Raw genomic sequence first — 25099 nt, 5'->3', positions numbered from 1 at the left:
AACTTATCTACTCAATAACAACTGCAGTTCTGCATGCATTTAGAAAACGAAGTCTAGAAACTGAAGTTTGACAGTGGAAAACCCAAATTCCATCCTATTCTCATAACCAAAAAAGATTGGAGAAAACTGACTGGATGAGTAGTTGGCAGCCAAGAAGATTATATGCACGCCCTAGACCAGTATTAGACTGACACAAAGAAGCAGAGGCAGATTAGGTGAGGCTATATCAGAGAAGCTTTCTAAATGCTTTCTAAATAGCCTAGAGCTGTTTTCCAAGCAATGTAGTCAGTCACTTCAGTATAACCAATGAAAATCAATCTTTATAGTTACCTTGCCTTTTTTTTTTTTTTTTTTTTTTTGAGACAGAATCTTGCTCTGTCACATAGGCTGGAGTGCAGTGGTGTGATCTCGGCTTACTGCAACCTCTGTCTCCCAGGTTCAAAAGATTCTCGTGCCCCAGTCTCCCAAGTAAGCTGAGATTACAGGCGCCTGCCACAACACTTGGCTAATTTTTGTATTTTTAGTAGAGACAGGGTTTCACCATGTTGGCCAGGCTGGTCTCGAACTCCTGAGCTTAAGTGATCCACCTCCCTTGGCCTCCCAAAGTATTGGGATTATAGGCATGAGCCACCACGCCCAAACTACCCTGCATATATAAAACAACTAATAACATGGGTGTGTGTGTATGTATGTGTATATTAATATATTCTTTGATATATTCTACATTTATTCTAGATTCTATATATATAGAATATATGTGATATATTCTATATCACATATATTCTGTATTTATCTATACTTATAGAAAAATATATTCTATATTTTTACTTATAGAAGTAACATATAAATATATTTATATAAAAAAATAGATAACTTATAAAGGTCAAGTCTCCTTGACTGCCTCACCCCTGACAAAATTCCAGTCCCCCTCCAGAAGTAAGCACTGTTATCAGCTTGATGCATACCTTCTATTTTTTCTAGACATTTACATATTCAAACATTACATATCTACACATTTACAGTCATATGTCACTTAATAACAGTAATACATTCTGAGAAACGCATTGTTAAGCAATTTCATCATTGTGTGAACATGATAGTGTGAACTTATACAAATCTATATAGTATAGCCTACTATACACCCAGGCTATATGGTATAGCCTATTGCTCCTAGGCTATAAAACTGTATATCATGTGACTGTAGTGAATACTGTGGGCGATTATAACGTAATGGTATTTTGTATCTAAACATAATGGTACAGTAAAAATACAGTATTATAATCTTATGGGACTATCATTGTATCCATAGTCTGTCATTGACTGAAATGTCATTATTTGGTGCATGATTATATAGTAAACAAATGTATTATATATTACATATCACATAATATCCATTACTAGAATATATAATTGATGTAAGTATATAGTATATACACACACACACGTGTGTGTTTATACCAAATAAAATGTGTTAAACACATAATTTTATATATATATATGTTATTCTGTAACTTGCCTTTTTTAACTTAATTAGTCATGGAGTTTTATTTATATCAGCATATACAGATCTGCCTCATGTTTTTTGCCATAATGAAATATTCTGCTACATGTCTTCTGTGCACATGTGCAAGGTTTTACTAGGGTAGAGAGAAATGGGAATTACAGAATCATGAGGATATACATTTTCATTTTTTATAGATACCGCCAAATTGTCATCAAAAGGGGCTATTCCACTCTTGCCAGCTATGTATGAGAGTACTTTGCTTGCACCCTTGCCAACATTTGATATTGCTACACCTAAAAACTGTTACCAATCTGATAGATGAAAAATAGTTTCTAGGGGGTAGAGCCAAGATGGCTGAATAGGAACAGCTCCAGTCTACAGCTCCCAGTGTGACCAATGCAGAAGACAAATGATTTCTGCATTTCCAACTGAGGTACCAGGTTTGTCTCACTGGGGATTGTCAGACAGTGGGTGCGGGACAGTGGGTGCAGCGCACCAAGCGTGAGCTGAAGCAGGGCGAGGCATTGCCTCACCCGGGAAGCGCAAGGGGTCAGGGAATTCCTTTTCCTAGCCAAGGAAAGGGGTGACAGACGGCACCTGGAAAATCGAGTCACTCCCACCCTAATACTGCGCTTTTCCAACAGTCTTAGCAAATGGCACACCAGGAGATTATATCCCGCACCTGGCTCGGAGGGTCCTACACCCACAGACCTTCACTCATTGCTAGCACAGCAGTCTGAGATCAAATTGCAAGGCAGCAACGAGGCTGTGAGAGGGGCGCCCACCATTGCCTAGGCTTGAGTAGGTAAACAAAGAGGCTGGGAAGCTTGAACTGGGTGGAGCCCACCGCAGCTCAAGGAGGCCTGCCTGCCTCTGTAGACTCCAGCTCTGGGGGCAGGGCATAGCCAAACAAAAGGCAGCAGAAACCTCTGCAGACTTAAACGTCCCTGTCTGACAGCTTTGAAAGACACTAGTGGTTCTCCCAGCATGCAGCTGGAGATCTGAGAACGAAAAGACTGTCTCCTCAAGTGGGTCCCTGACTCCCGCGTAGCCTAACTGGGAGGCACCCCCCAGTAGGGGCAGACTGACACCTCACACGGCCGGGTACTCCTCTGAGACAAAACTTCCAGAGGAGCGATCAAGCAGCAACATTTGCTGTCCACCAATATCTGCTGTTCTGTAGCCTCCGCTGCTGATACCCAGGCAAACTGGGTCTGGAGTGGACCTCCAGCAAACTCCAACAGACCTGCAGCTAAGGGTCTTTACTGTTAGAAGGAAAACTAACAAACAGAAAGGACATCCACACCAAAACCCCATCTGTAGGTCACCATCATCAAAGACCAAAGGTAGATAAAAACCACAAAGGTGGGGAAAAAACAGAGCAGAAAAACTGAAAAATTCTAAAAATCAGAGTGCCTCTCCTCCTCCAAAAGAAAGCAGCTCCTCACCAGCAATGGAACAAAGCTGGACGGAGAATGACTTTGACGAGTTGAGAGAAGAAGGCTTCAGACGATCAAACTACTCCGAGCTGAAGGAGGAAGTTCGAACCCATGACAAAGAAGTTAAAAACCTTGAAAAAAAATTAGACGAATGGCTAACTAGAATAACCAATGCAGAGAAGTCCTTAAAGGACCTGATGGAGCTGAAAATCACGGCACGAGAACTACGTGACGAATGCACAAGCCTCAGTAGCTGATGCGATCAACTGGAAGAAAGGGTATCAGTGATGGAAGATCAAATGAATGAAATGAAGCGAAAAGAGAAGTTTAGAGAAAAAAGAATAAAAAGAAACGAGCAAAGCCTCCAAGAAATATGGGACTATGTGAAAAGACCAAATCTATGTCTGATTGGTGTACCTGAAAGTGATGGGGAGAATGGAACCAAGTTGGAAAACACTCTGCAGGATATTCTCCAGGAGAACTTCCCCAATCTAGCAAGGCAGGCCAGCATTCAGATTCAGGAAATACAGAGAACACCACAAAGATACTCCTTGAGAAGAGCAACTCCCAGACACATACTTGTCAGATTCACCAAAGTTGAAATGAAGGAAAAAATGTTAAGGGCAGCCAGAGAGAAAGGTCGGGTTACCCACGAAGGGAAGCCCATCAGACTAACAGCTGATCTCTTGGCAGAAATTCTACAAGCCGGAAGAGAGTTGGGGCCATTATTCAACATTCTTAAAGAAAAGAATTTTCAACCCAGAATTTCATATCCAGCCAAACTAAGCTTCATAAGTGAAGAAGAAATAAAATCCTTTACAGACAAGCAAATGCTGAGAGATTTTGTCACCACCAGGCCTGCCCTAAAAGAGCTCCTGAAGGAAGCACTAAACATGGAAAGGAACAACTGGGACCAGCCACTGCAAAAACATGCCAAATTGTAAAGACCATCGAGGCTAGGAAGAAACTACATCAACTATCGAGCAAAATAACCAGCTAACATCATAATGACAGGATCAAATTCACACATAACAATATTAACCTTAAATGTTAATGGGCTAAATGCTCCAATTAAAAGACACAGACTGGCAAATTGGATAAAGAGTCAAGATCCATCAGTGTGCTGTATTCAGGAAACCCATCTCACGTGCAGAGACACACATAGGCACAAAATAAAGGGATGGAGGAAGATCTACCAAGCAAATGGAAAACAAAAAAAGGCAGGGGTTGCAATCCTAGTCTCTGATAAAACAGACTTTAAACCAACAAAAGAGACAAAGAAGGCCATTACATAATGGTAAAGGGATCAATTCAACAAGAAGAGCTAACTATCCTAAATATATATGCACCCAATACAGGAGCACCCAGATTCATAAAGCAAGTCCTTAGAGACCTACAAAGAGACTTAGACTCCCACACAATAATAATGGGAGACTTTAACACCCCACTGTCAACATCAGACAGATCAACGAGACAGAAAGTTAACAAGGATATCCAGGAACTGAACTCAGCTCTGCACCAAGCAGACCTAATAGACATCTACAGAACTCTCCACCCCAAATCAACAGAATATACATTCTTTTCAGCACCACACCACACCTATTCCAAAATTGATCACATAGTTGGAAGCTCTCCTCGGCAAATGTAAAAGAACAGAAATTATAACAAACTGTCTCTCAGACCACAGTGCAATCAAATTAGAACTCAGGATTAAGAAACTCACTCAACTGTCCCTCTCCCTCCCCGCTCCCTCTTCTTCGGTCTCCCTCTGTTGCCAAAGCTGGACTGTACTGCCGTGATCTCAGCTCGCTGCAACCTCCCTGCCTCAGGCTCCTGTGATTCTCCTGCCTCGGCCAGCCAAGTGCCTGGGATTGCAGGATCGCGCCGCCACGCCTGACTGGTTTTTGTACTTTTGGTGGAGACGGGGTTTCACCGTGTTGACCGGGCTGGTCTCCAGCTCCTGACCTCGAGTGATCTGCCCGCCTCGGCCTCCCGAGGTGCTGGGATTGCAGACGGAGCCTCGCTCACTCAATGCTCAATGTTGCCCAAGCTGGAGTGCAGTGGCGTGATCTCAGCTCACTGCAACCTCCACCCCCCAGCCGCCTGCCTTGGCCTCCCAAAGTGCTAAGATTACAGCCTCTGCCCGGCTGCCACCCCGTCTAGGAAGTGAGGAGTGCCTCTGCCTGGCCGCCCATCGTCTGGGATGTGAGGAGCCCCTCTGCCCGGCCGCACCGTCTGGGAAGTGAGGAGCGCCTCTGCCCTGCCGCCCCGTCTGGGAAGTGAGGAGCGCCTCTGCCCGGCCGCCCCGTCTGGGAGGTGAGGAGCGCCTCTGCCCCCCGCCGCCCCGTCTGGGAGGTGAGGAGCGCCTCTGCCCGGCCGCCACCCCGTCTGGGAGGAAGTGAGGAGCACCTCTGCCCGGCTGCCCCGTCTGGGAAGTGAGGAGCGCCTCTGCCCGGCCACCACCCCGTGTGGGAGGAAGTGAGGAGCGCCTCTGCCCGGCCGCCCCGTCTGGGAAGTGAGGAGCGCCTCTACCCGGCCGCCCCGTCTGGGAGGAAGTGAGGAGCGCCTCTGCCCGGCCACCCCGTCCAGGAAGTGAGGAGCGCCTCTGCCCGCCGGCCTGTCCGGGAAGTGGGGAGCGCCTCTGCCCGGCTGCCCCATCTGGGAGGTGAGGAGCGCCTCTGCCCGGCCGCCCTGTCCGGGAGGTGAGGAGCGCCTCTGCCCGGCTGCCCCAGCTGGGAAGTGAGGAGCGCCTCTGCCCGGACGCCCCGTCTGGGAAGTGAGGAGCGCCTCTGCCCGGCTGCCCCAGCTGGGAAGTGAGGAGCGCCTCTGCCCGGCCGCCCCGTCTGGGATGTGAGGAGCGCCTCTGCCCGACCGCCCCGTCTGGGAGGTGAGGAGCGCCTCTGCCCAGCCGCCCCGTCTGGGAGGTGTACCCAACAGCTCCGAAGAGACAGTGACCATCGAGAACGGGCCATGATGACGATGGCGGTTTTGTTGAAAAGAAAAGGGGGAAATGTGGGGAAAAGAGAGATCAGATTGTTACTGTGTTTGTGTAGAAAAAAGTAGGCATAGGAGACTCCATTTTGTTCTGTACTAGGAGAAATTCTTCTGCCTTGGGATGCTGTTGATCTATGTGGCCTTGCCCCCAGCCCCCGCTCTCTAAAACATGTGCTGTGTCAACTCAGGGTTAAACGGATTAAGGGCGGTGCAAGATGTGCTTTGTTAAACAGATGCTTGAAGGCAGCATGCTCCTTAAGAGTCATCACCACTCCCTAATCTCAAGTACCCAGGGACACAAACACTGCAGAAGGCCGCAGGGACCTCTGCCTAGGAAAACCAGAGACCTTTGTTCATGTGTTTAGCTCCTGACCTTCTCTCCACTATCACCCTATGACCCTGCCATATCCCCCTCTCCGAGAAACACCCAAGAATGATCAATAAATACTTAAAAAAAAAAAAAAAAAAGAAACGCAATCAAAACCGCTCAACTACATGGAAACTGAACAACTTGCTCCTGAATGACTGACTACTGGGTACATAACGAAATGAAGGCAGAAATAAAGATGTTCTTTGAAACCAACGAGAACAAAGACACAACATACCAGAATCTCTGGGATGCATTCAAAGCAGTGTGTAGAGGGAAATTTATAGCACTAAATGCCCACAAGAGAAAGCAGGAAAGATCTAAAATTGGCACCCTAACATCAAAATTAAAAGAACTAGAGAAGCAAGAGCAAACACATTCAAAAGCTAGCAGAAGGCAAGAAATAACTAAGATCAGAGCAGAAATGAAGGAAATAGAGACACAAAAAACCCTTCAAAAAAATAAATGAATCCAGGAGCTGGTTTTTTGAAAACATCAACAAAATTGACAGAACGCTAGCAAGACTAATAAAGAAGAAAAGAGAGAAGAATCAAATAGACTAGATGCAATAAAAAATGATAAAGGGGATATCACCACCGATCCCACAGAAATACAAACTACCATCAGAGAATACTACAAACACCTCTATGCAAATAAACTAGAAAATCTAGAAGAAATGGATAAATTCCTTGACACATACACCCTCCCAAGACTAAACTAGGAAGAATTTGAATCTCTGAATAGACCAGTAACAGGCTCTGAAATTGAGGCAATAATTAATAGCTTACCAACCAAAAAAAGTCCAGGACCAGATGGATTCACAGCCGAATTCTACCAAAGGTACAAGGAGGAGCTGGTACCATTCCTTCTGAAACTATTCCAATCAACAGAAAAAGAGGGAATCCTCCCTAACTCATTTTATGAGGCCAGCATCAGCCTGATACCAAAGCCTGGCAGAGACACAACAAAAAAAGAGAATTTTAGACCAATATCCCTCATGAACATAGATGCAAAAATCCTCAATAAAATACTGGCAAATCGAATCCAGCAGCACATCAAAAAGCTTATCCACCATGATCAAGTGGGCTTCATCCCTGGATGCAAGGCTGGTTCAACATACGCAAATCAGTAAACGTAATCCAGCATATAAACAGAACCAATGACAAAAACCACATGATTATCTCAGTAGATGCAGAAAAGGCCTTTGACAAAATTCAATAACCCTTCATGCTAAAAACTCTCAATAAATTAGGTATTGATGGGACGTATCTCAAAATAATAAGAGCTATCTATGACAAACCCACAGCCAATATCATACTGAATGGGAAAAACTGGAAGCATTCCCTTTGAAAACTGGCATAAGACAGGGATGCCCTCTCTCACCACTCCTATTCAATATAGTGTTGGAAGTTCTGGCCAGGGCAATCAGGCAGGAGAAGGAAATAAAGGGTATTTAATTAGGAAAAGAGGAAGTCAAATTGTCCCTGTTTGCAGATGACATGATTGTATATCTAGAAAACTCCATCGTCTCAGCCCAAAATCTCCTTAAGCTGATAAGCAACTTCAGCAAAGTCTCAGGATACAAAATCAATGTACAAAAATCACAAGGATTCTTATACACCAATAACAGACAAACAGAGAGCCAAATCATGAGTGAACTCCCATTCACAATGGCTTCAAAGAGAATAAAATACCTAGGAATCCAACTTACAAGGGATGTGAAGGACCTCTTCAAGGAGAACTACAAACCACTGCTCAACGAAATAAAAGAGGATACAAAGAAATGGAAGAACATTCCATGCTCATGGGTAGGAAGAATCAATATCGTGAAAATGGCCATACTGCCCAACGAAATTTATAGATTGAATGCCATCCCCATCAAGCTACCAATGACTATTTCTTCACAGAATTGGAAAAAATTACTTTAAAGTTCATATGGAACCAAAAGAGCCCGCATTGCCAAGTCAATCCTAAGCCAAAAGAACAAAGGTGGAGGCATCATGCTACCTGACTTCAAACTATACTACAAGGCTATAGCAACCAAAACAGCATGGTACTGGTACCAAAACAGAGATATAGACCAATGGAACAGAACAGAGCCCTCAGAAATAATGCCACATATCTACAACTATCTGATCTTTGACAAACCTGACAAAAACAAGAAATGGGGAAAGGATTCCCTATTTAATAAATGGTGCTGGGAAAACTGGCTAGCCATATGGAGAAAGCTGAAACTGGATCCCTTCCTTATACCTTATACAAAAATTAATTCAAGATGGATTAAAGACTTAAATGTTAGACCTAAAACCATAAAAACCTTAGAAGAAAACCTAGGCAATACCATTCAGGACATAGGCATGGGCAAGGACTTCATGACTAAAACACCAAAAGCAATGGCAACAAAAGCCAAAATTGACAAATGGGATCTAATTAAGGAGCTTCTGCACAGCAAAAGAAATTACCATCAGAGTGAACAGGCAACCTACAGAATGGCAGAAAATTTTTGCAATCTACTCATCTGACAAAGGGCTAATATCCAGAATCTACAAAGAACTCAAACAAATTTACAAGAAAAAATCAAACAACCCCATCAAAAAGTGGGCAAAGGATATGAACAGACACTTCTCAAAAGAAGACATTTATGCAGCCAAAAGACACATGAAAAAATGCTCATCATCACTGGCCATCAGAGAAATGCAAATCAAAACCACAATGAGATACCATCTCACACCAGTTAGAATGGTGATCATTAAAGTCAGGAAACAACAGGTACTGCAGAAGATGTGGAGAAATAGGAACACTTTTACACTGTTGGTGGGACTGTAAACTAGTTCAACCATTGTGGAAGTCAGTGTGGCGATTCCTCAGGGATCTAGAACTAGAAATACCATTTCACCCAGCCATCCCATTACTGGGTATATACCCAAAGGATTATAAACTATGTTGCTATAAAGACACATGCACACGTATGTTTATTGCAGCACTGTTCACAATAGCAAAGACTTGGAACCAACCCAAATGTCTAACAATGATACACTGGATTAAGGAAATGTGGCACATATACACCATGGAATACTATGCAGCCATAAAAAATGATGAGTTCATGTCCTTTGTAGGGACATGGATGAAGCTGGAAACCATCATTCTTAGCAAACTATCGCAAGGACAAAAAACCAAACACTGCATGTTCTCACTCATAGGTGGGAATTGAACAATGAGAACACATGGACACAAGAAGGGGAACATCACACACTGGGGCCTGTTGTGGGGTGGGAGGAGGGGGGAGGGATAGCATTAGGAAATATACGTAATGTTAAATGGCGAGTTAATGGGTGCAGCACACCAACATGGCACATGTATACATATGTAACAAACCTGCACGTTGTGCACCTGTACCCTAAAACTTAAAGTATAATTAAAAAAAAAAAGAAAAATAGTTTCTATTCATTATATATACCACATTTAGTCCCTAATTGTCTTATCAACTCCACAAGGCGGAATTATTCAAAAATCTGAGTCCTGGTTTACTACAACTCATGGTAATCTTCATTAATCAGAACCTATCCCTCCCCCTATTTTTCTATGGCAATTCTTTACAGGTGATAGGAAAAATACCATGCTACTCAGGAGGCTGAGGTGGGAGGATCACTTGAGCCCAGGAAATCAAGGCTGTAGTGAGCTATGATCACGCCACTGTACTCCAGCCTGGGCGAGAGAGTGAGACTTTGTCTCTAAATAAATTAATAATTGAATTAAAAACTGCTTTTATTTCTTAGAGAAAAAAAAAGGTGGTGATTCACATGTGATTAAAACATATTGATTACATTAAGAATTTATTTCAGGCCTTGTACAGTGGCTCATGCCTGTAATGCCAGCACTTTGGGAAGCTGAGGCAGGCAGATAACCTAAGTAAGGTCAGGAGTTCAAGACCAGCTTGGCCAACATGGTGAAACCCTTTCTCTACTAAAAATACAAAAATTAGCCAGGCATGGTGGCACAGGCCTGTAATCCCAGCTACTCGGGAGACTGAGGCAGGAGAATTGCTTGAACTCAAGAGGTGGAGGTTGCAGTGCGCAGAGATTGCACCACTACACTCCAGCCTGGGTGACAGAGCAAGACTCTGTCTCAAAAAAAATTTATTTCTTCTTAACTTAATCAAACATATTTGATACCATGGGGAAAAGGACTAGATGCCATGGGGAAAAAGACTAGATCTCTTACTATAGCTATAGCTCCTTACTAGCACCCCTTTGTAGAGTTAGGAATACAATGGGCGGGGCACCCAGCGCTGGTCCTCCCAAGATGGTGATATGCATCCTGGTGATCACCAAGGAGAATTACCCTCTCTACATCCACAGCACCCCCACGGAGAACGAGCTGAGTTTCCAGTACATGGTGCACACATCTCTGGATGTGGTGGATGAGAAGATCTCCTCAATGGGGAAGGCCCTGGTCAACCAGAGAGAGGTCTACCTGGACCTGCTCTACCCCACAGAGGACTACAAGGTCTTGCCTCATAAGTCACTAGAAACTCTTGACCAGTCCCTTTGGACAAATCACTTGAGACCATGGAGTTCAAAGACGTTCCAAGAGCAGTAATGTAGCTTGTCCATGGTAACATTTACCAGTAGCCACTATTTTACAAAACAACATGGCCTCTACAGAGGAGGTCCGCCTTATTCATGAAGTCTCTGGTTTTGCAGTTAATTTTCTGGACCAGGCATTGATTCACAAAGAGGGTGAGGCATCCCAGGTGCACACAGATACTCAGAGTCTGAATGGCTCAGCTCCCGGAGCCTGAATTGGGTAAGGCTTAGCTGCCTGCCGTTTGCTTCTCCAGTAAACACCAGTCACCCCAATGAAGTATCTAGGCATGCACCCAGTATGGTCACTGCAGGACCAGCCCAGCCTGGGCACTTCCTGTGATTCAAGGTTGCCAGGCTTCTCCAAAGTGAGGGCACACAGAGGGCCCTCAGCTGGCAGGTTCTTTACCTGCTGTCCCAGCAGTCCTTGTGTTACAAGTGCATTCCCTAACCAGCTATGCAGACAGGGCTACACTACCATCTCCAAGGTGAAGTTTGTCATGGTGGTGAATTCCTCCAACACAGCTCTTCGAGACAATGAAATTCACAGGATGTTCTGGAAGCTGCACAACTCCTACACAGATGTGATGTGCAACCCCTTCTGTAACCCGGGGACAATATCCAGTCCAGGGACTTTGATAACATGGTGATGTATATAATGATACAGGTCTGCTGAGTGAGAACTCTGCCACCAGACATTGCAGACAGAAGCTTCAGCATGTGACTGTTGTGGGGATGTCTGCCTCTTCCTGAATGTGATGCCCATGGCATTTGGGGCAAGGCCCCATGCATGCTGCACCTCAAATAAAGCTCTTGTGAGATGAGATTTGGCTTTTTCCTTTTGTGTTAGCAGAGGGTTTAACTAAGGAGAGTTCAGCTACAGTCCTTTAGTGGTGTGGGCAGAGGTTAGCGACCAGACACAGCAGGAAGTCTGCCCCCAACAGGCTTGAAGTGGGGCAGGCAGGGGTGCCTGGAGCTGGGGAGCTCTGGAGCCCATGGGACCTATGACCACGTGGGCTGCCTCTGCTGCTCTCTCTGCCCTTGCTGTGGCTGCCCACTGGCTGAACGGGTGGGCTGGTCCATAGGGGTTAGCCTCCTGAGCCCAGATCCAGCCTAGGATCTAGAGGCAAATGGGGAGCCCTTCCCACGTGCACATTCCCATGGGGGAGGGCCCTCCTCTTTCTGGACTCGGCCTCCATTCTTTGCATGTGGTCTAACATCTGGACACAGCCCAGGCCTTAGAAGGAGCCCTCGTGAAATTTGGAAAGCTTCAGGGCAGCCTGCTTCTGAAACCCTAGAGTGGCAGACTCAAGGTGCCCTTTCCTGCCTGTTGGTGCAGAGTAGGTTAGGATTCGGCTGCTGCTCTCCAGATCCCTGGGCAGGCTGCTCCGGGAGCACATGGCTAGGATGAGCCAATTGGATCTGCCCTTTCTGCCCAGAAGCCCTGCAGCCAAAGTCCAGATAATGACCAGGCCTGAGGTGTCAACCAGGACTGAGGTGACGGTTCAGGCAGCCCAGGCCTGCCTCCCCAATGTCGCTTGTTGATGTGGCTGAGTGACGACTGCCCAGGGCAGTGGCAGAGGCCACAAGGACCACCCACGCGGCTGAGCCCTCAGCACATTCCTCGCTCCATGTGTAGTCAGTACCAGCAGGGTTGAGCAACCAAGGCGCGGCCTGCTGAGGAGCCCCCTTCCCTCCCCAGCCCATCCTCCCACCCCCCAGCACTTGTCTAGGACTAGAGAGTTTCTCAAGGAGCTTCCAGGATCCCAGAATCCCCTGGGAGCAGGTAAGACTGTTAACGTGGGTTAGTCAGGGGCAGGGCACAGGGAGGTGAACTTTTTCTCTACCCATCTTTGGATTTTCATGTCTTCCAATAAGTGCAGTGTTAATTTTATAAATTAAAGAAGAAAAAGAAATCAACTAGGAGTGTGTGTGTGTGAAAACCACATGCCCCAGGCCTCCCCTGCCCCAGGGTGAATTGGAAGCCCTGGAGTGGGCTGAGGCATGCCAGGCAGCAGATTCGGGTGCACGTGGGCCACAAGCCACCCTCACAGGGTTAAATATTTAACAAGAGCCTCATATTTGTTAAGACAAGGCAGGACCCCAGCCCAAGCACCTCTCCCCTGCAGCCAGGCATGAAACCTTTGGCTTTTAGTGGGGATCACCCCTGCCTAAGTCCTGGCTGTGGTGGGGACTGCAAATTGTTAACCCAGCATCTATTCTCCTTCCTCCCCACTAACAGAATCCCAGTGCTTCTGCCCAATTCTGACAAGCGGGCAGACAAAAGCCATGTCCTTCCCTCCCTCACAACCCAGGGTGGGCAGTTGTAGCATGCAAGTGGATGGTGTCGGGAGAGACTTGCAGGAAAGACCCTGTAAAGGGAGCTCAGCTGACATGTGCAGTACCCTTCACCTTTGCCTTCTTCCTGCCTGGAATGTGGATGTGATGGCTGGTGCTCAGGCAGCTGTCTTGAGAGCATGAGGACAAGATTCACACCCTAAGGCAAAGGAAGCAGAAAGCAGGAAGGATCCTGGGCCTTTGCTGCTGTACGTGCCCCAGACTACTTATGTTCAGCTTTTTTTTTTTAATGTGAGAAAATAAATATACCCCTCTCTGGTTAAAGAAAAAAAGAAAGAAAGAAAGAAATACAGTGGGGGAACACATATCCCCATGTTTCTAGGCAAGAGTACAAGAAAGGAGGAATCACTTCTCAGCCTTACCAGTAATCCTTTGTTTATCCTGGAAAAGCCAAAATACATTTGACCTTAAAGAGGCTGCATTGTATGTCCTATTAACATGGACAATTGAGCTACATATTTAACTTACTCCCTCCTGAAATCCCATGAAAATGAACAAAAAGGGAGGTATAAATCAACAAGAATGAAGAGAGACAAGGAAAGCAGTTGAGAGATATCAACAAACTTTTGGAAGAAGAAAACAGCTGGATAAGCAGTAACTGACATCCAGCATGGAAAAAGCTAAAATATAACTCCTACAGGACAAACATCAAGAAGAAGCATGCCAATATGTACCACAGAGCCACAGAGTAGAGCAGAGGCTTCCTTTCTGGAGAGGCCGAACCTAACAGGTTGGACACAACTAATAGCAGGGATGCAGTACCATACTGCTGACAGGGATTAAATAAAAGTCTGTCTATGATTGGAGAGACTTCAACTCCCTTATTTTCTTTGGGTTACTAGAATGATGGCATACCACCACTAGGCCCACACAACTCTAGGCAAAAGAATAAGAGATTTCTTTATTGGAAATTGACTAGCCTAAGAGAAATCCATGCACATACAACTTGCTATTGGCTTTTAGTGCCTCCCTCTTAAATATTAATGGATAGCCATGGCTCACTAGAAATTGTAGGAAAGTATCTTACCTGAAAGACAGACCAAAACAAACACAGTAGAGAAAGGAAATCTGGAGGAAACAAAGGCAAGGCAGGGAGAAGAAGAAAACCTTGATGAAATTTAATTCCTATTCTTAGAGATGGGCTATGCATCCACACAAAAAGAATAAAAGGCTATAAGAAGGAACAATTACAGGATCAAAAGGAGACCTTGGAAATTAATAGCCAAATGAAATAATTCACTAAGAATGAAGGGAAATCTCTCAGAGTGGAATAAAAAGACAAAGAAATAGAAAATAGGAAGAAAGAGATCAGAAAAGCAGAAACTAAATCTAAGAGATCCAATATCTGACTAAGAGAAGTGCAAGAAAGAGAAAACAGAGAAAATGTAGAGAGAGCATTATCAAAGAAATGATAGGAAAAAACCGCCCAGAAAGGAGTACAAATTTCTAGATTGAAAGGACCAGTCGAGCACCAAGCACAATAAATGAGAAAAGAAGGCTGGGTGTGGTGGTACATACCTGTAATCCCAGCACTTTAGGATTGGGAGGCTGGGAGGATCACTAAAGACCAGGAGTTTGAGACCAGCCTCAGCAACATAGTGAGACCCCATCTCTACAAAAAATAAAAAATTAGCCAGGCATGGTGGCACATGCCTGTAGTCCCAGCAACTTGGGATGCTGAGGCACGAGGACCACCTGAGCCCAAGAAGTTGAGGCTGCAGTGAGCTGTGATGGCACCACTGCACTCCAGCCTGGGTAACAGAGCAAGACCCTATCTCTATAAAAACAACAATAACAACAACAAAAAGAACGGAAAACCATACCAAGGTCCATCATTGTGAAATTAAGTAACACCTGGGGACAATGAAAAGATCCTGAAAGTTTCCAAAATAAAAAAAAATAGGTCTATAACAAATAATCCAAAATTATAATAGACTTCTCAACAGCAATACTGGAAATAGAAGACAATGGAGCAAGGCCTTCAAAATAATGAAGAAAACATTTCTATAGAATTGTAAACCCAGCCAAACTAACAAGTATAAGAAGTTTTAAAAAGCAATTTTCAGACATGCAAAGCTTTAAAGTATTTCCCTTTCATGTATGCATTCTCAGAAAGCTATTGGGGTTTTACTCCACCAAAGCAAAGGGGTATACTAAAGAGGAGGAAGACATGAAATCCATGTCACTTCCTCCATGAGAAAGAAGTGAAGCAAATCCCCAGGATGATGGTCCCAAACTGGTGGCTGGGCAACAGCCCTAGAGAAAGCAAACCAGGACAGAAGATTCCAGAATGGTTGTTTTCAGGAAAGAAATGGATTGATAAATTATCTGGTATGTCTGACCACAATGAAGAGTTTTATAGTTTTTTTTTCTTTTTCTTTTTTTTTTTTGAGACGGAGTCTTGCTCTGTGGCCCAGGCTGGAGTGCAGTGGCGCGATCTCGGCTCACTGCAAGCTCCGCCTCCCAGGTTCATGCCATTCTCCTGCCTCAGCCTCCCGAGTAGCTGGGACTACAGGCGCCCGCCACCATGCTCAGCTAATTTTTTGTATTTTTAGCAGAGACGGGGTTTCACCGTGTTAGCCAGGATGGTCTCTAACTCCTGACCTCGTGATTCGCCCGCCTCGGCCTCCCAAAGTGCAGGGATGAGTTTTATATTTTTGTCAAGAAGTCTGGAGATAAAATTATTGACAGGTATATAGAAAACTAAGTAAATGGAAAAAATGAGATTATTATCTCTAGCAAATACAAAGAGCTATACAAGAAAGGAAATGCAATCATACTATATGGCTCAATTTTAAACATATTTATGTAATCAGAAAAATTTAAACACTAAATATTCATTTAAACAAAAAGGGTGATATAACCATTTTGAAAGAAGGTGAGGCAGTGTGCCCAGGTGGTGGGATAAGAGAGCTACATTCTTGTCTTCCATCGTGGGAGGTCAATAGATATTTATCTAAAAAATGTAACATAATTATACTGCCAATTCTTATCTAGAAATATGGAGGTAAATGTCAGAATAGGAATAGAAGACTGCTTCGATTTTTCTAAGTATTATAGTATTTGACTTTAAAAAATGATATATATGCATTTGTTTGACATAGATAAAAATTAAGTTTTTTTGTTTGTTTGTTTTTTTGAGACAGGTTCTCACTCTGTCACCCAGGCTAGAGTGCAGTGGTGCAATCTCGACTCACTGCAACCTCCACCTCCCGGGTTCAAGCGATTCTCCCGCCTCAGCCTCCCAAGTAGCTGGGATTAAAGGCATGCAGCTAATTTTTGTATTTTTAGTAGAGACAGGGTTTCACCATGTTGGCCAGGCTGGTCTCGAACTTCTGGCCTCAAGTGATCCACCTGCCTTGGCCTCCCAAAGTGCTAGGATTACAGGTGTGAGCACCATGCCCAGCCAAAGTTTTTTTTGTTGGGATGGTCTCACTCTGTCACTCAGGCTGGATTCCAGTGGTGTGATCTCAGCTCACTGCAGCCTCCACCTCCCTGTGCTCAGGTGATCCTCCCACCTCAGCCTCCCAAGTAGCTGGGACTACAGGCTCACACCACCAGGCCCAGCTAATTTTTGTACTTTTTGTGGAGACAGGGTTTCGCCATGTTGCCCAGGCTGGTCTCAAACTCCTAGGCTCAAGTGATCTGCCCACTGCAGCCTCCCAAAGTGCTGGCATTACAAAAAACTAAGTTTTTTAAAAGTTAAAAAAGACCATGATAATAAAAGGGAAAAAAACCTCTATTGGCAACTCAGTTATTATTTTGGAAGCAACTTCTAACCTAGGGGGAAAAAGTGGTGAAAATTAATTAGCAGAAACACTTTTTTTGTCTTTACTCTGAAAATGTATGAGAGCTGGCAATTTAAAAAAAGCATGAGTACTTGTTGTAGGGTTCTGCAGCCCCATTCGTTCTCTACTGGGTCCTGGTATCCTGCTCCTCTCCCAGCTCTGCCACTGAACTCTGTGCCTTAGTTTACTTCTCTGCACCGGGGGCTCACCCCAAGACCATTCCCAGCAGCTTCCCAGTTGATGTTGGTACCCCTAAGCCTGGGCTTTGCCAACTGTGGCCCAGCTCCTTAGTACTGCCCAGGGGGCACCAGGTTGCTGAGGATGTGACTGTGGGCACCATTCTAGGCCAGTGGTTCTCATATTGCATTCCAGCAGCAGGAATATCACCTGGGAACTTGATAGAAGTGCAAATTATTGGCCCCACACAAGACCCACTGAATTAGAGCTTATGGAATGGGGCCCTGCAAGCTGGGGTTTTAAGGAGCCTTCCAGATGATTCTGACATGCATGAGAATCTGCCAACTACTGATCTAGGCCAGCCATTAGTGTAGCCTGGGGAGGGACTGGGGCTGTCTAGACCAAGAACAGATAGAAAACACTAGCCTCATCTGGACTTCTGAGATTGGGAACCACCACCAACAAAAACCAACCCTATAGTCTCTCTTCTTGGAAGAGGAAGATAAGTTGGAGGGCCTGGAGAAAGCATACGTTTTTTTCTTTCCCTGCTCCTGGCTTGGTTCCAGCTCTGCTCACCTCTCTCACTTGTCTTGGTTTTACAAAAGGCTGTCTAGATGATGCCAGCCAGGCAGGGGTGGAAGTCCTGGGGAGGCAGGAGGCAGAAGACCCTGACTGTTTATGCCTTGGGAACCTCACCATAGGCCAGATGGCCCCTCTTCAAATGGAAAGAATCCTAACTCCACAAGGAAAGAATCCTAAACCCCCAGTTCCTCCTCCTCCCAACCCCAGGAAGACCTTGTAGACAGTGCCAAAAAACAGCTCCAACCCCCAGCAGCTGGGAAGAGAGCCAGAAGCTGTCCTTCCTCCTCATCCTGGCCCCCCTTCCCAGCCCTCGCCAATACTGTGAACCCTCTTCCCATTCAGCCTGGTTTCCTGGTGAAGGTCCTGCAGTCGTGGGCCCTGGGGGACCCCCCGGAAAAGGCCCTCAGGAGGAAAGGGACCAAGGGCATCCTTGGGCCAACTGTCCACCTCTCTTGTCCACTGTTCTCTCCTCCCCACTTCTGTCTTCAAAAGGCTACTTCCCAGGATGGATCGGGTGCTAGGACAACTGCAGTCCAATCCAAAAGCTCTCCCTGCTCCTGTGTCTTATTTCAGATGTGAGAACAACTAACTGTACAGTGTAAACTGATATAGTGTTTTTAATGGTTGTAGATTGGAAATAAAGTATGTCATATGAACAGTTGCCATGGGGGAAAAAGAAAGCATGGATACTAGAGCTATTCCTCAATATAAGCATATAATACCTTGGGAGTAGTAGGATATAGCTGGATAGGAAAACGACCCACTCTTCCCCCTACCACCCATCCTAATATCCCTTTGCCTATAATTACAAACAGTGAGAAACACTGGTCTGCAAGGGAAAATAAGTCTGGAGCAAGGGCCATTTCTTGTGGGTAACCTGAAAGCCAAGGATTTGCCTTTAAGTAAAGACCTGATTATTAATTGGCAAAGGCTACTTAGAACTACCATCAGAAAAAAGTTTAGCCATTTGTCAAGTCATGTGACATCCACTAGTCTCTTCATAATTCATACTATAACCCAGACTATTTACCAAAAGATGTGTTTTTCTCAGAATCCAAGCATAGTTATTAGAATATAATTTCTCTATAAGTAGGGACCACATTTATTATAATGTTATCAAACTATATATTAAATAACTGTGGCATAAGGTAAGGCATTAGATAGATTAAATGGAACAAAATTACAGGCTCCCTGTCCTGAATGCATCCTCTTTTTTTTTTATTATTATTATTATTATACTTTGGGTTTTAGGGTACATGTGCACAATGTGCAGGTTAGTTACATATGTATACACGTGCCATGCTGGTGTGCTGCACCCATTAACTTGCCATTTAGCATTAGGTATATCTCCTAATGCTATCCCTCCCCACTCCCCCCACCCCACAACAGTCCCCAGAGTGTGATGTTCCCCTTCCTGTGTCCATGTGTTCTCATTGTTCAATTCCCATCTATGAGTGAGAACATGTGGTGTTTGGTTTTTTTGTCCTTGCGATAGTTTACTGAGAATGATGATTTCCATTTTCATCCATGTCCCTACAAAGGACATGAACTCATCATTTTTTATGGCTGCATAGTATTCCATGGTGTATATGTGCCACATTTTCTTAATCCAGTCTATCATTGTTGGACATTTGGGTTGGTTCCAAGTCTTTGCTATTGTGAATAGTGCCGCAATAAACATACGTGTGCATGTGTCTTTATAGCAGCATGATTTATAGTCCTTTGGGTATATACCCAGTAATGGGATGGCTGGGTCAAATGGTATTTCTAGCTCTAGATCCCTGAGGAATCGCCACAGCGACTTCCACAAGGGTTGAACTAGTTTACAGTCCCACCAACAGTGTAAAAGTGTTCCTATGTCTCCACATCCTCTTCAGCACCTGTTGTTTCCTGACTTTTTAATGATTGCCATTCTAACTGGTATGAGATGGTATCTCATTGTGGTTTTGATTTGCATTTCTCTGATGGCCAGTGATGATGAGCATTTTTTCATGTGTCTTTTGGCTGCATAAATGTCTTCTTTTGAGAAGTGTCTGTTCATATCCTTCGCCCACTTTTTGATGGGGTTGTTTGTTTTTTTCTTGTAAATTTGTTTGAGTTCATTGTAGATTCTAAATGTATCCTCTTTTTAAACCAACAGTACAACTCCCATTATACTATATACATTTTGTTGTCTTTTCATCATCAAAAATTGTAGGCTTGTTTTCTTCCCATTCAGTTTAAGAGACTGTAGATATGAACAAATACTGCCCTAGGAAATAGTTTACCTGATATTGGTACTGAATTGGCTGCAGTTGGCTGTCATTCTGAGTCATCTTCCTAGCCAGGGCCTCTTTCAGTGCAAGCGCTTTATTCAACTCAACCAGCTCCTTAGACATCTGCGCTTGACGGAGAGCATGCTGAGTGGTAAAAGCGTCAGAAGACCTGCTCGTCTCTGGACTGGTTTCTACTTGCTGGAAAGAAATCAGGATAATGATTTATAAGAGAAACAAGCAAATGGAGTTCCTTAGGCACTATTTCATCAAGTCTCACAGGCACTTCTCCATTAACAATACCTCTGTTCCTTTACAACGGTGGCTCTGCATACATTTGTTTTAAGTATCTGAAATAAACTGAGCTAGCCTAGTTCCCTGCTCTCTCAAGCACCTTATTTCTTATATACTTTAATGGACTCTTTTAGTATCAACTAAGTTTCTTTGCTCTTTCCTTTATTGATCTGGATGGCATTTCTTACTTTTACCTCTTTCCAAGGGGTTCTTACAGGAGAGAAGGTCCTGGAAATTGAGAAAAAGGTTCATTTGTTCTCACACAGCTGACCTCTAGTACCTGATCTAGTATTTTCCTTCTTTCAGAATGTGAAAACTACAGACATAGATTCATTTTAGGGAGAAAAGCCTGTCTCAAGCAATCCATCATCCAGCCTTTCATTTTGTCTTTATAACCTTTAGTCAACATCTAATACATTTTATCTATCCTTGTGATCTGAACACTTAAATTATTTTCCTTGGTTCTTTTAGCCCCTAATATCTCATCCATAGAAAAAATTCTCTTCCGTTTCTCCTCTAATGCTTTTTTGACTTTGCCATAATTTCCTCATTTTTTCCTCTCTTCATTTTTAACTTGCTGGACGGTTGATGCAGCATACTAGCCTTTAACAAGAAATCAGTCAGCTGGGTTGCAAATACGGAACATTACATTCTTGAGAAGTCCTGCCCCCCATTACCAGTTATACTATTAGTGGTAGAGCCTATCCAAGGTAGGGATTTTATGAAGCTGAGATTTACACCAAAGATTTCTGGATTTAACAGGCATTCTATGGAGGATGGTAACAATCACAGATTCTCTTTCTCAGTTGAGTGATAAATTATAGGAAACGGCAGTTAGAGCTCTTGGTTCTACACAAAGGGGCCAATTACTTACGGCTTCTTGTTCCACCACAGTATCAATGGCTGCAGCCATGCAAGCAACAGTTTCATCCTGCAGTAACAAATGTTTTGGTTTAGGGAAAGAGTCTGAAATAAAGCTTACTGGTGGATTTTATATTGGTTATTTAATTTTTTTCAAGTGTATACAGAGACTGTTTAAGATACTGGACCCATTTTATAGTCACAGAAACCCCAATAGCCACATGTTTCCATTTCCCATCTCTCAAGAGTCTTTCTTCTTCATAAAGGACAATTGTGTAGTTTTTATAAAAAATAAGGTCACGTGGCAACTGACATATTTCTTGCACTTCTGCCCTGCCAGAGACATTTGGGCCAGAGTGAAACATTTAGCCATTCCAACAGGCCAAAGTTTAACCCATTTTATGGACTCTACCCTTTCTTTTTATGTATCTACCGCTAAGTATACCTCTATTAATGTACAAGCCTAGCCAGTTCTTATGGGGACATACCATTCTACAAACAGACATATCAAATAATGGCAATGCATCAGAAAAGTAAATAGAATGGTTATTTTTTATTTTTATAGTCAGTCAAGGTAGCAGGATCTTCCTCTATAAAGAAATAAATGCCCGGCCAGGCACAATGGCTTACGCCTGTAATCCCAGCGCTTTGGGAGGCCAAGGCAGGCAGGTCACGAGGTCAGGAGTTCGAGACCAGCCTGGCCAACATGATGAAACCCCGTCTCTACTAAAAATACAAAAAAAATTAGCCAGGCGTGGTGGCAAGCACCTGTAATCACAGCTACTCTGGAGGCTGAGGCAGGAAAATTGCTCAAACCCAGGGGGCGGAGGTTGCAGTGAGCCAAGATTGCGCCACTGCACTCCAGCCTGGGAGACAGAGCAAGACTCCATCTTGAAGAAAAAACAAAAATCAAAAAACAAAAACAAAAACAAAAAACAGAAAGAAATAAATGCCTTAGATGGGTACTCCCAGAAAAATATGCTCTTGAAGTCAGATAAAGGTACTGCAGCCTCTGTCCCTCATGTAAGTAAGAACTGATCATAAAGATATGGAATCAATCTAAGTGTGTATGTGGTGTGTGTATACCATACCACATTTTCTTTATCCAATCATCCATTGATACACCGTGGACTACTACTGGAATAGTAGTAGTCACACCATGGAATACTACTCAACCATAAGAAGAATGGAATCATGTCTCTTGCAGCAACGTGAATGAAACTAGAGGCCATTATCTTAAGTGAAACAACTCAGAAAGTCAAATACTGCATGTCCTTACTTATAAGTGGGAACTAAATAATGTGTATACATGGGTATAGTGGAATAACAGACATTGGAGACTTGGAAGAGTGAAAGGGTTAGGGGATGGTGAGGGATGAGAAATTACTTATTGGGTACAAAGTACACTATTCAGGTGACGGCTACAGTAAAAATCCAGTCTTCGGTACTACCCAATATATCTATGTAACAAAACTGCACTTGTACCCCCTAAATCTAAAAATAGAAAAAAAGAAAAAAGGGAAAAAAAGAACAGATCATATGGCGCTACGCCAGGTAACTAGGAGGAAAAGGGTAAGCACTAATTCTTTGGCAAATTATTTTTTGGGGCATTCAAACAACTGCCACCTAGAAGGGAAAACTAAAACTACTTAATAGGACTAATTTGTTTATAGGCTACCATATTAGCAAGCTCTGTTCTCACCACTGGAATTTAGGCTTTATTTGGTATTGTAAGATATGGATTACCACTTCTGTGTAAGTGATTCTTCAAAGCCCCGGGAAAAAAGAATTATTTCCAGGAAGTCATGTAATTAAGGAGGTCATAGGTGAAAAAGCTATTAGCTCAACAGCTAAGAATTTAGGGTTAGTACATGGAGTCTCTATGACACCCTTATGAAACATTACATAGTTGCTGAAACTTAACTTTTAGTACCTTTAATGTGAGAAGTGAAGAGACCCCTCTCCCCTTGCTCTTTTTTGAGACAGAGTCTCGCTCTGTCACTCAGGCTGGAATGCAGTGCTGCCATCTCAGCTCACTGCAACCTCCACCTCCCGGGCTCAAATGATCCTCCCACCTCAGCCTCCTGACTAGCTGGGACTACAAGTGTGCACCACCACACCCAGCTCATTTTAAAACTTTTTTGTAGACAGGGTCTCACTATGTCATGAAGGATGGTCTAATTTTATTTTATTTTTTTTTGTAGAGACAAGGTCTCACTGTGTTGCCTAGGCTGATCTCAAGCTCTTGGGCTCCAGGGTTCCACCTGCCTCGGTCTCTCAAAGAGTTGGGATTACAGGTGTAAGCCACTGCGCCTGGCCTGAAGAGATCCTTAATAAGTGCTATTTATAAAGCATTTCCCTTATTCTGCTCAGAAACTCCCAACCAGTGAGGCTCAAAGAGAATTTAAAGGAAGCTTCAGTATTCCCACATCCTTTCTCATCATGATTTATAGTACTGGTGATTCTTCAAGTGCAGGACATACTAAATCATTCTTAAAAAGGATTAAAAAAATCTATAATGGTTACCCTTTCCTCCCTCCCATGTTTCAATTTTCAGTATAAGGACTAATCAGAGGCCTGTCCTAGATTATTAGGGCCTAAAACACTGGCCTTTGGAGACTTTCTCTAGTACCTTCCAGAGTTAGGATCAAAAGTAGATGGGTTAATCCTTGAAGAAGATATGTTGCTACTCTGGGTTTATATTTGACTTTTGGCCCAGTGAAATTTTACAATACTAAGGTTTAAGCTTAGGGCTATGGTGACATGTTCTGCATGAACATGGCAGAATTCTGCCTCTATAATCCTAAATGTAAATATATGACAATAAGATTTATTTCAGTCTCACAGCCCTCTTTCCCCCGATTCTAAGACTATAACCAAGAACCTCTTAAAAATAAAACGTGATTTCATAAAGGTGATGGTTAAGGGAACAAGGCCAGGGTACATTGTGCTACATTAACCAGCAATATCCTCCAAGATGAAGTTTGTGTTTGTAGGCTGTACCATTACTGGGCATGCAAAATGCTTTTTATGGAACTGGTCTTGGAGGAGGGGATATAAACAAAAAAGATCATTCGATTTTGTAGGAACTGAAAGGACTGCTTGAATTTCCTCACAGGTAACTACACAAGGAGGTTTGCTTGAATTATATTTTAAAGGAAGAAATGGTACAGTTTAGTGCTTAAAGCCCCAGGAAGAATATCTAGGAACAATGGTTGCCTTTATAATGGAAAAGGGGGTGTTCACTAGTCACTTAAAATAAAAATAGTTTTAATCCAGAAACATTTTGCTTTCACTGTAGTGAGTCTTAATAAAAGCCACGGGATACATTGTTGTGTATTTCCAAAAAAATATATAGCTGGGAGGGTCTCTGAACAATAGATGAGGAGAACTCTGACTCAGGAGTCCAGCAGGACTCCTGGATAAAAGGGCTTACTCTGCCTAACTGTGACAGTGGATGGAAGCCAGGAACTTTATCAGTTTGTGGCAATCTTTAGCACCCTCCTACTGTGTGTGCCAAGTACATTTTAGTGGCAGACACAGCGATTCTACGGAGTTCCTCTGAGCCAGCCACCACTAGCAACTCCCTCTACAGGCACACCAGGCACCAGTCATATTGCCAGATTCTCACTGAGGATGCTGTATTTTATTAATTTGGTTCCACGGGTTTCCTTCATCTTTCCCATGTGACTCGAAGCCCCAGAAATGAGGTGGTATTAATCCTCTAAGATTGGTGTGATGGCCATGAACAATGGTGGGTACCCTGGGTCACTATTTCTGAGCTTGTAAGTTTTGGCTCCAGTGGGCTTCTGCAGTCTAGATTATCTTAATTCTGAGGCAGCTCACACAAGGTTTTCATATATCAGATGTTTCAGTTGCATGTGAGTGGTATTATAATTG

At 43.7% G+C, this 25099-nt stretch overlaps 1 protein-coding gene and 1 pseudogene across 1 annotated transcript in view; one reads left to right on the top strand and one right to left on the bottom strand.

The window, feature by feature from the left end:
• KIF4A (kinesin family member 4A) overlaps positions 1-25099 on the bottom strand; it is a 122126-nt gene that overhangs the window by 47368 nt on the left and 49659 nt on the right. Inside the window, exons 14-15 of the mRNA XM_024240573.3 lie at positions 21213-21269; positions 20060-20245 (exon numbers count right to left, since the gene is read on the bottom strand). Coding sequence (XP_024096341.1) covers positions 20060-20245; positions 21213-21269 — 243 coding nt within the window. The remainder of the gene's footprint in view (positions 1-20059; positions 20246-21212; positions 21270-25099) is intronic.
• Positions 10607-11563, top strand: LOC100446210 (trafficking protein particle complex subunit 2-like protein; annotated as a pseudogene).

This window comes from Pongo abelii, chromosome X (assembly GCF_028885655.2).
Source record: "Pongo abelii isolate AG06213 chromosome X, NHGRI_mPonAbe1-v2.0_pri, whole genome shotgun sequence".
NCBI classification, from domain to species: domain Eukaryota; kingdom Metazoa; phylum Chordata; class Mammalia; order Primates; family Hominidae; genus Pongo; species Pongo abelii.
The sequence above is the reverse complement of the archived record's forward strand: the minus strand, read 5'-3'. Positions and strand labels throughout refer to the sequence as shown.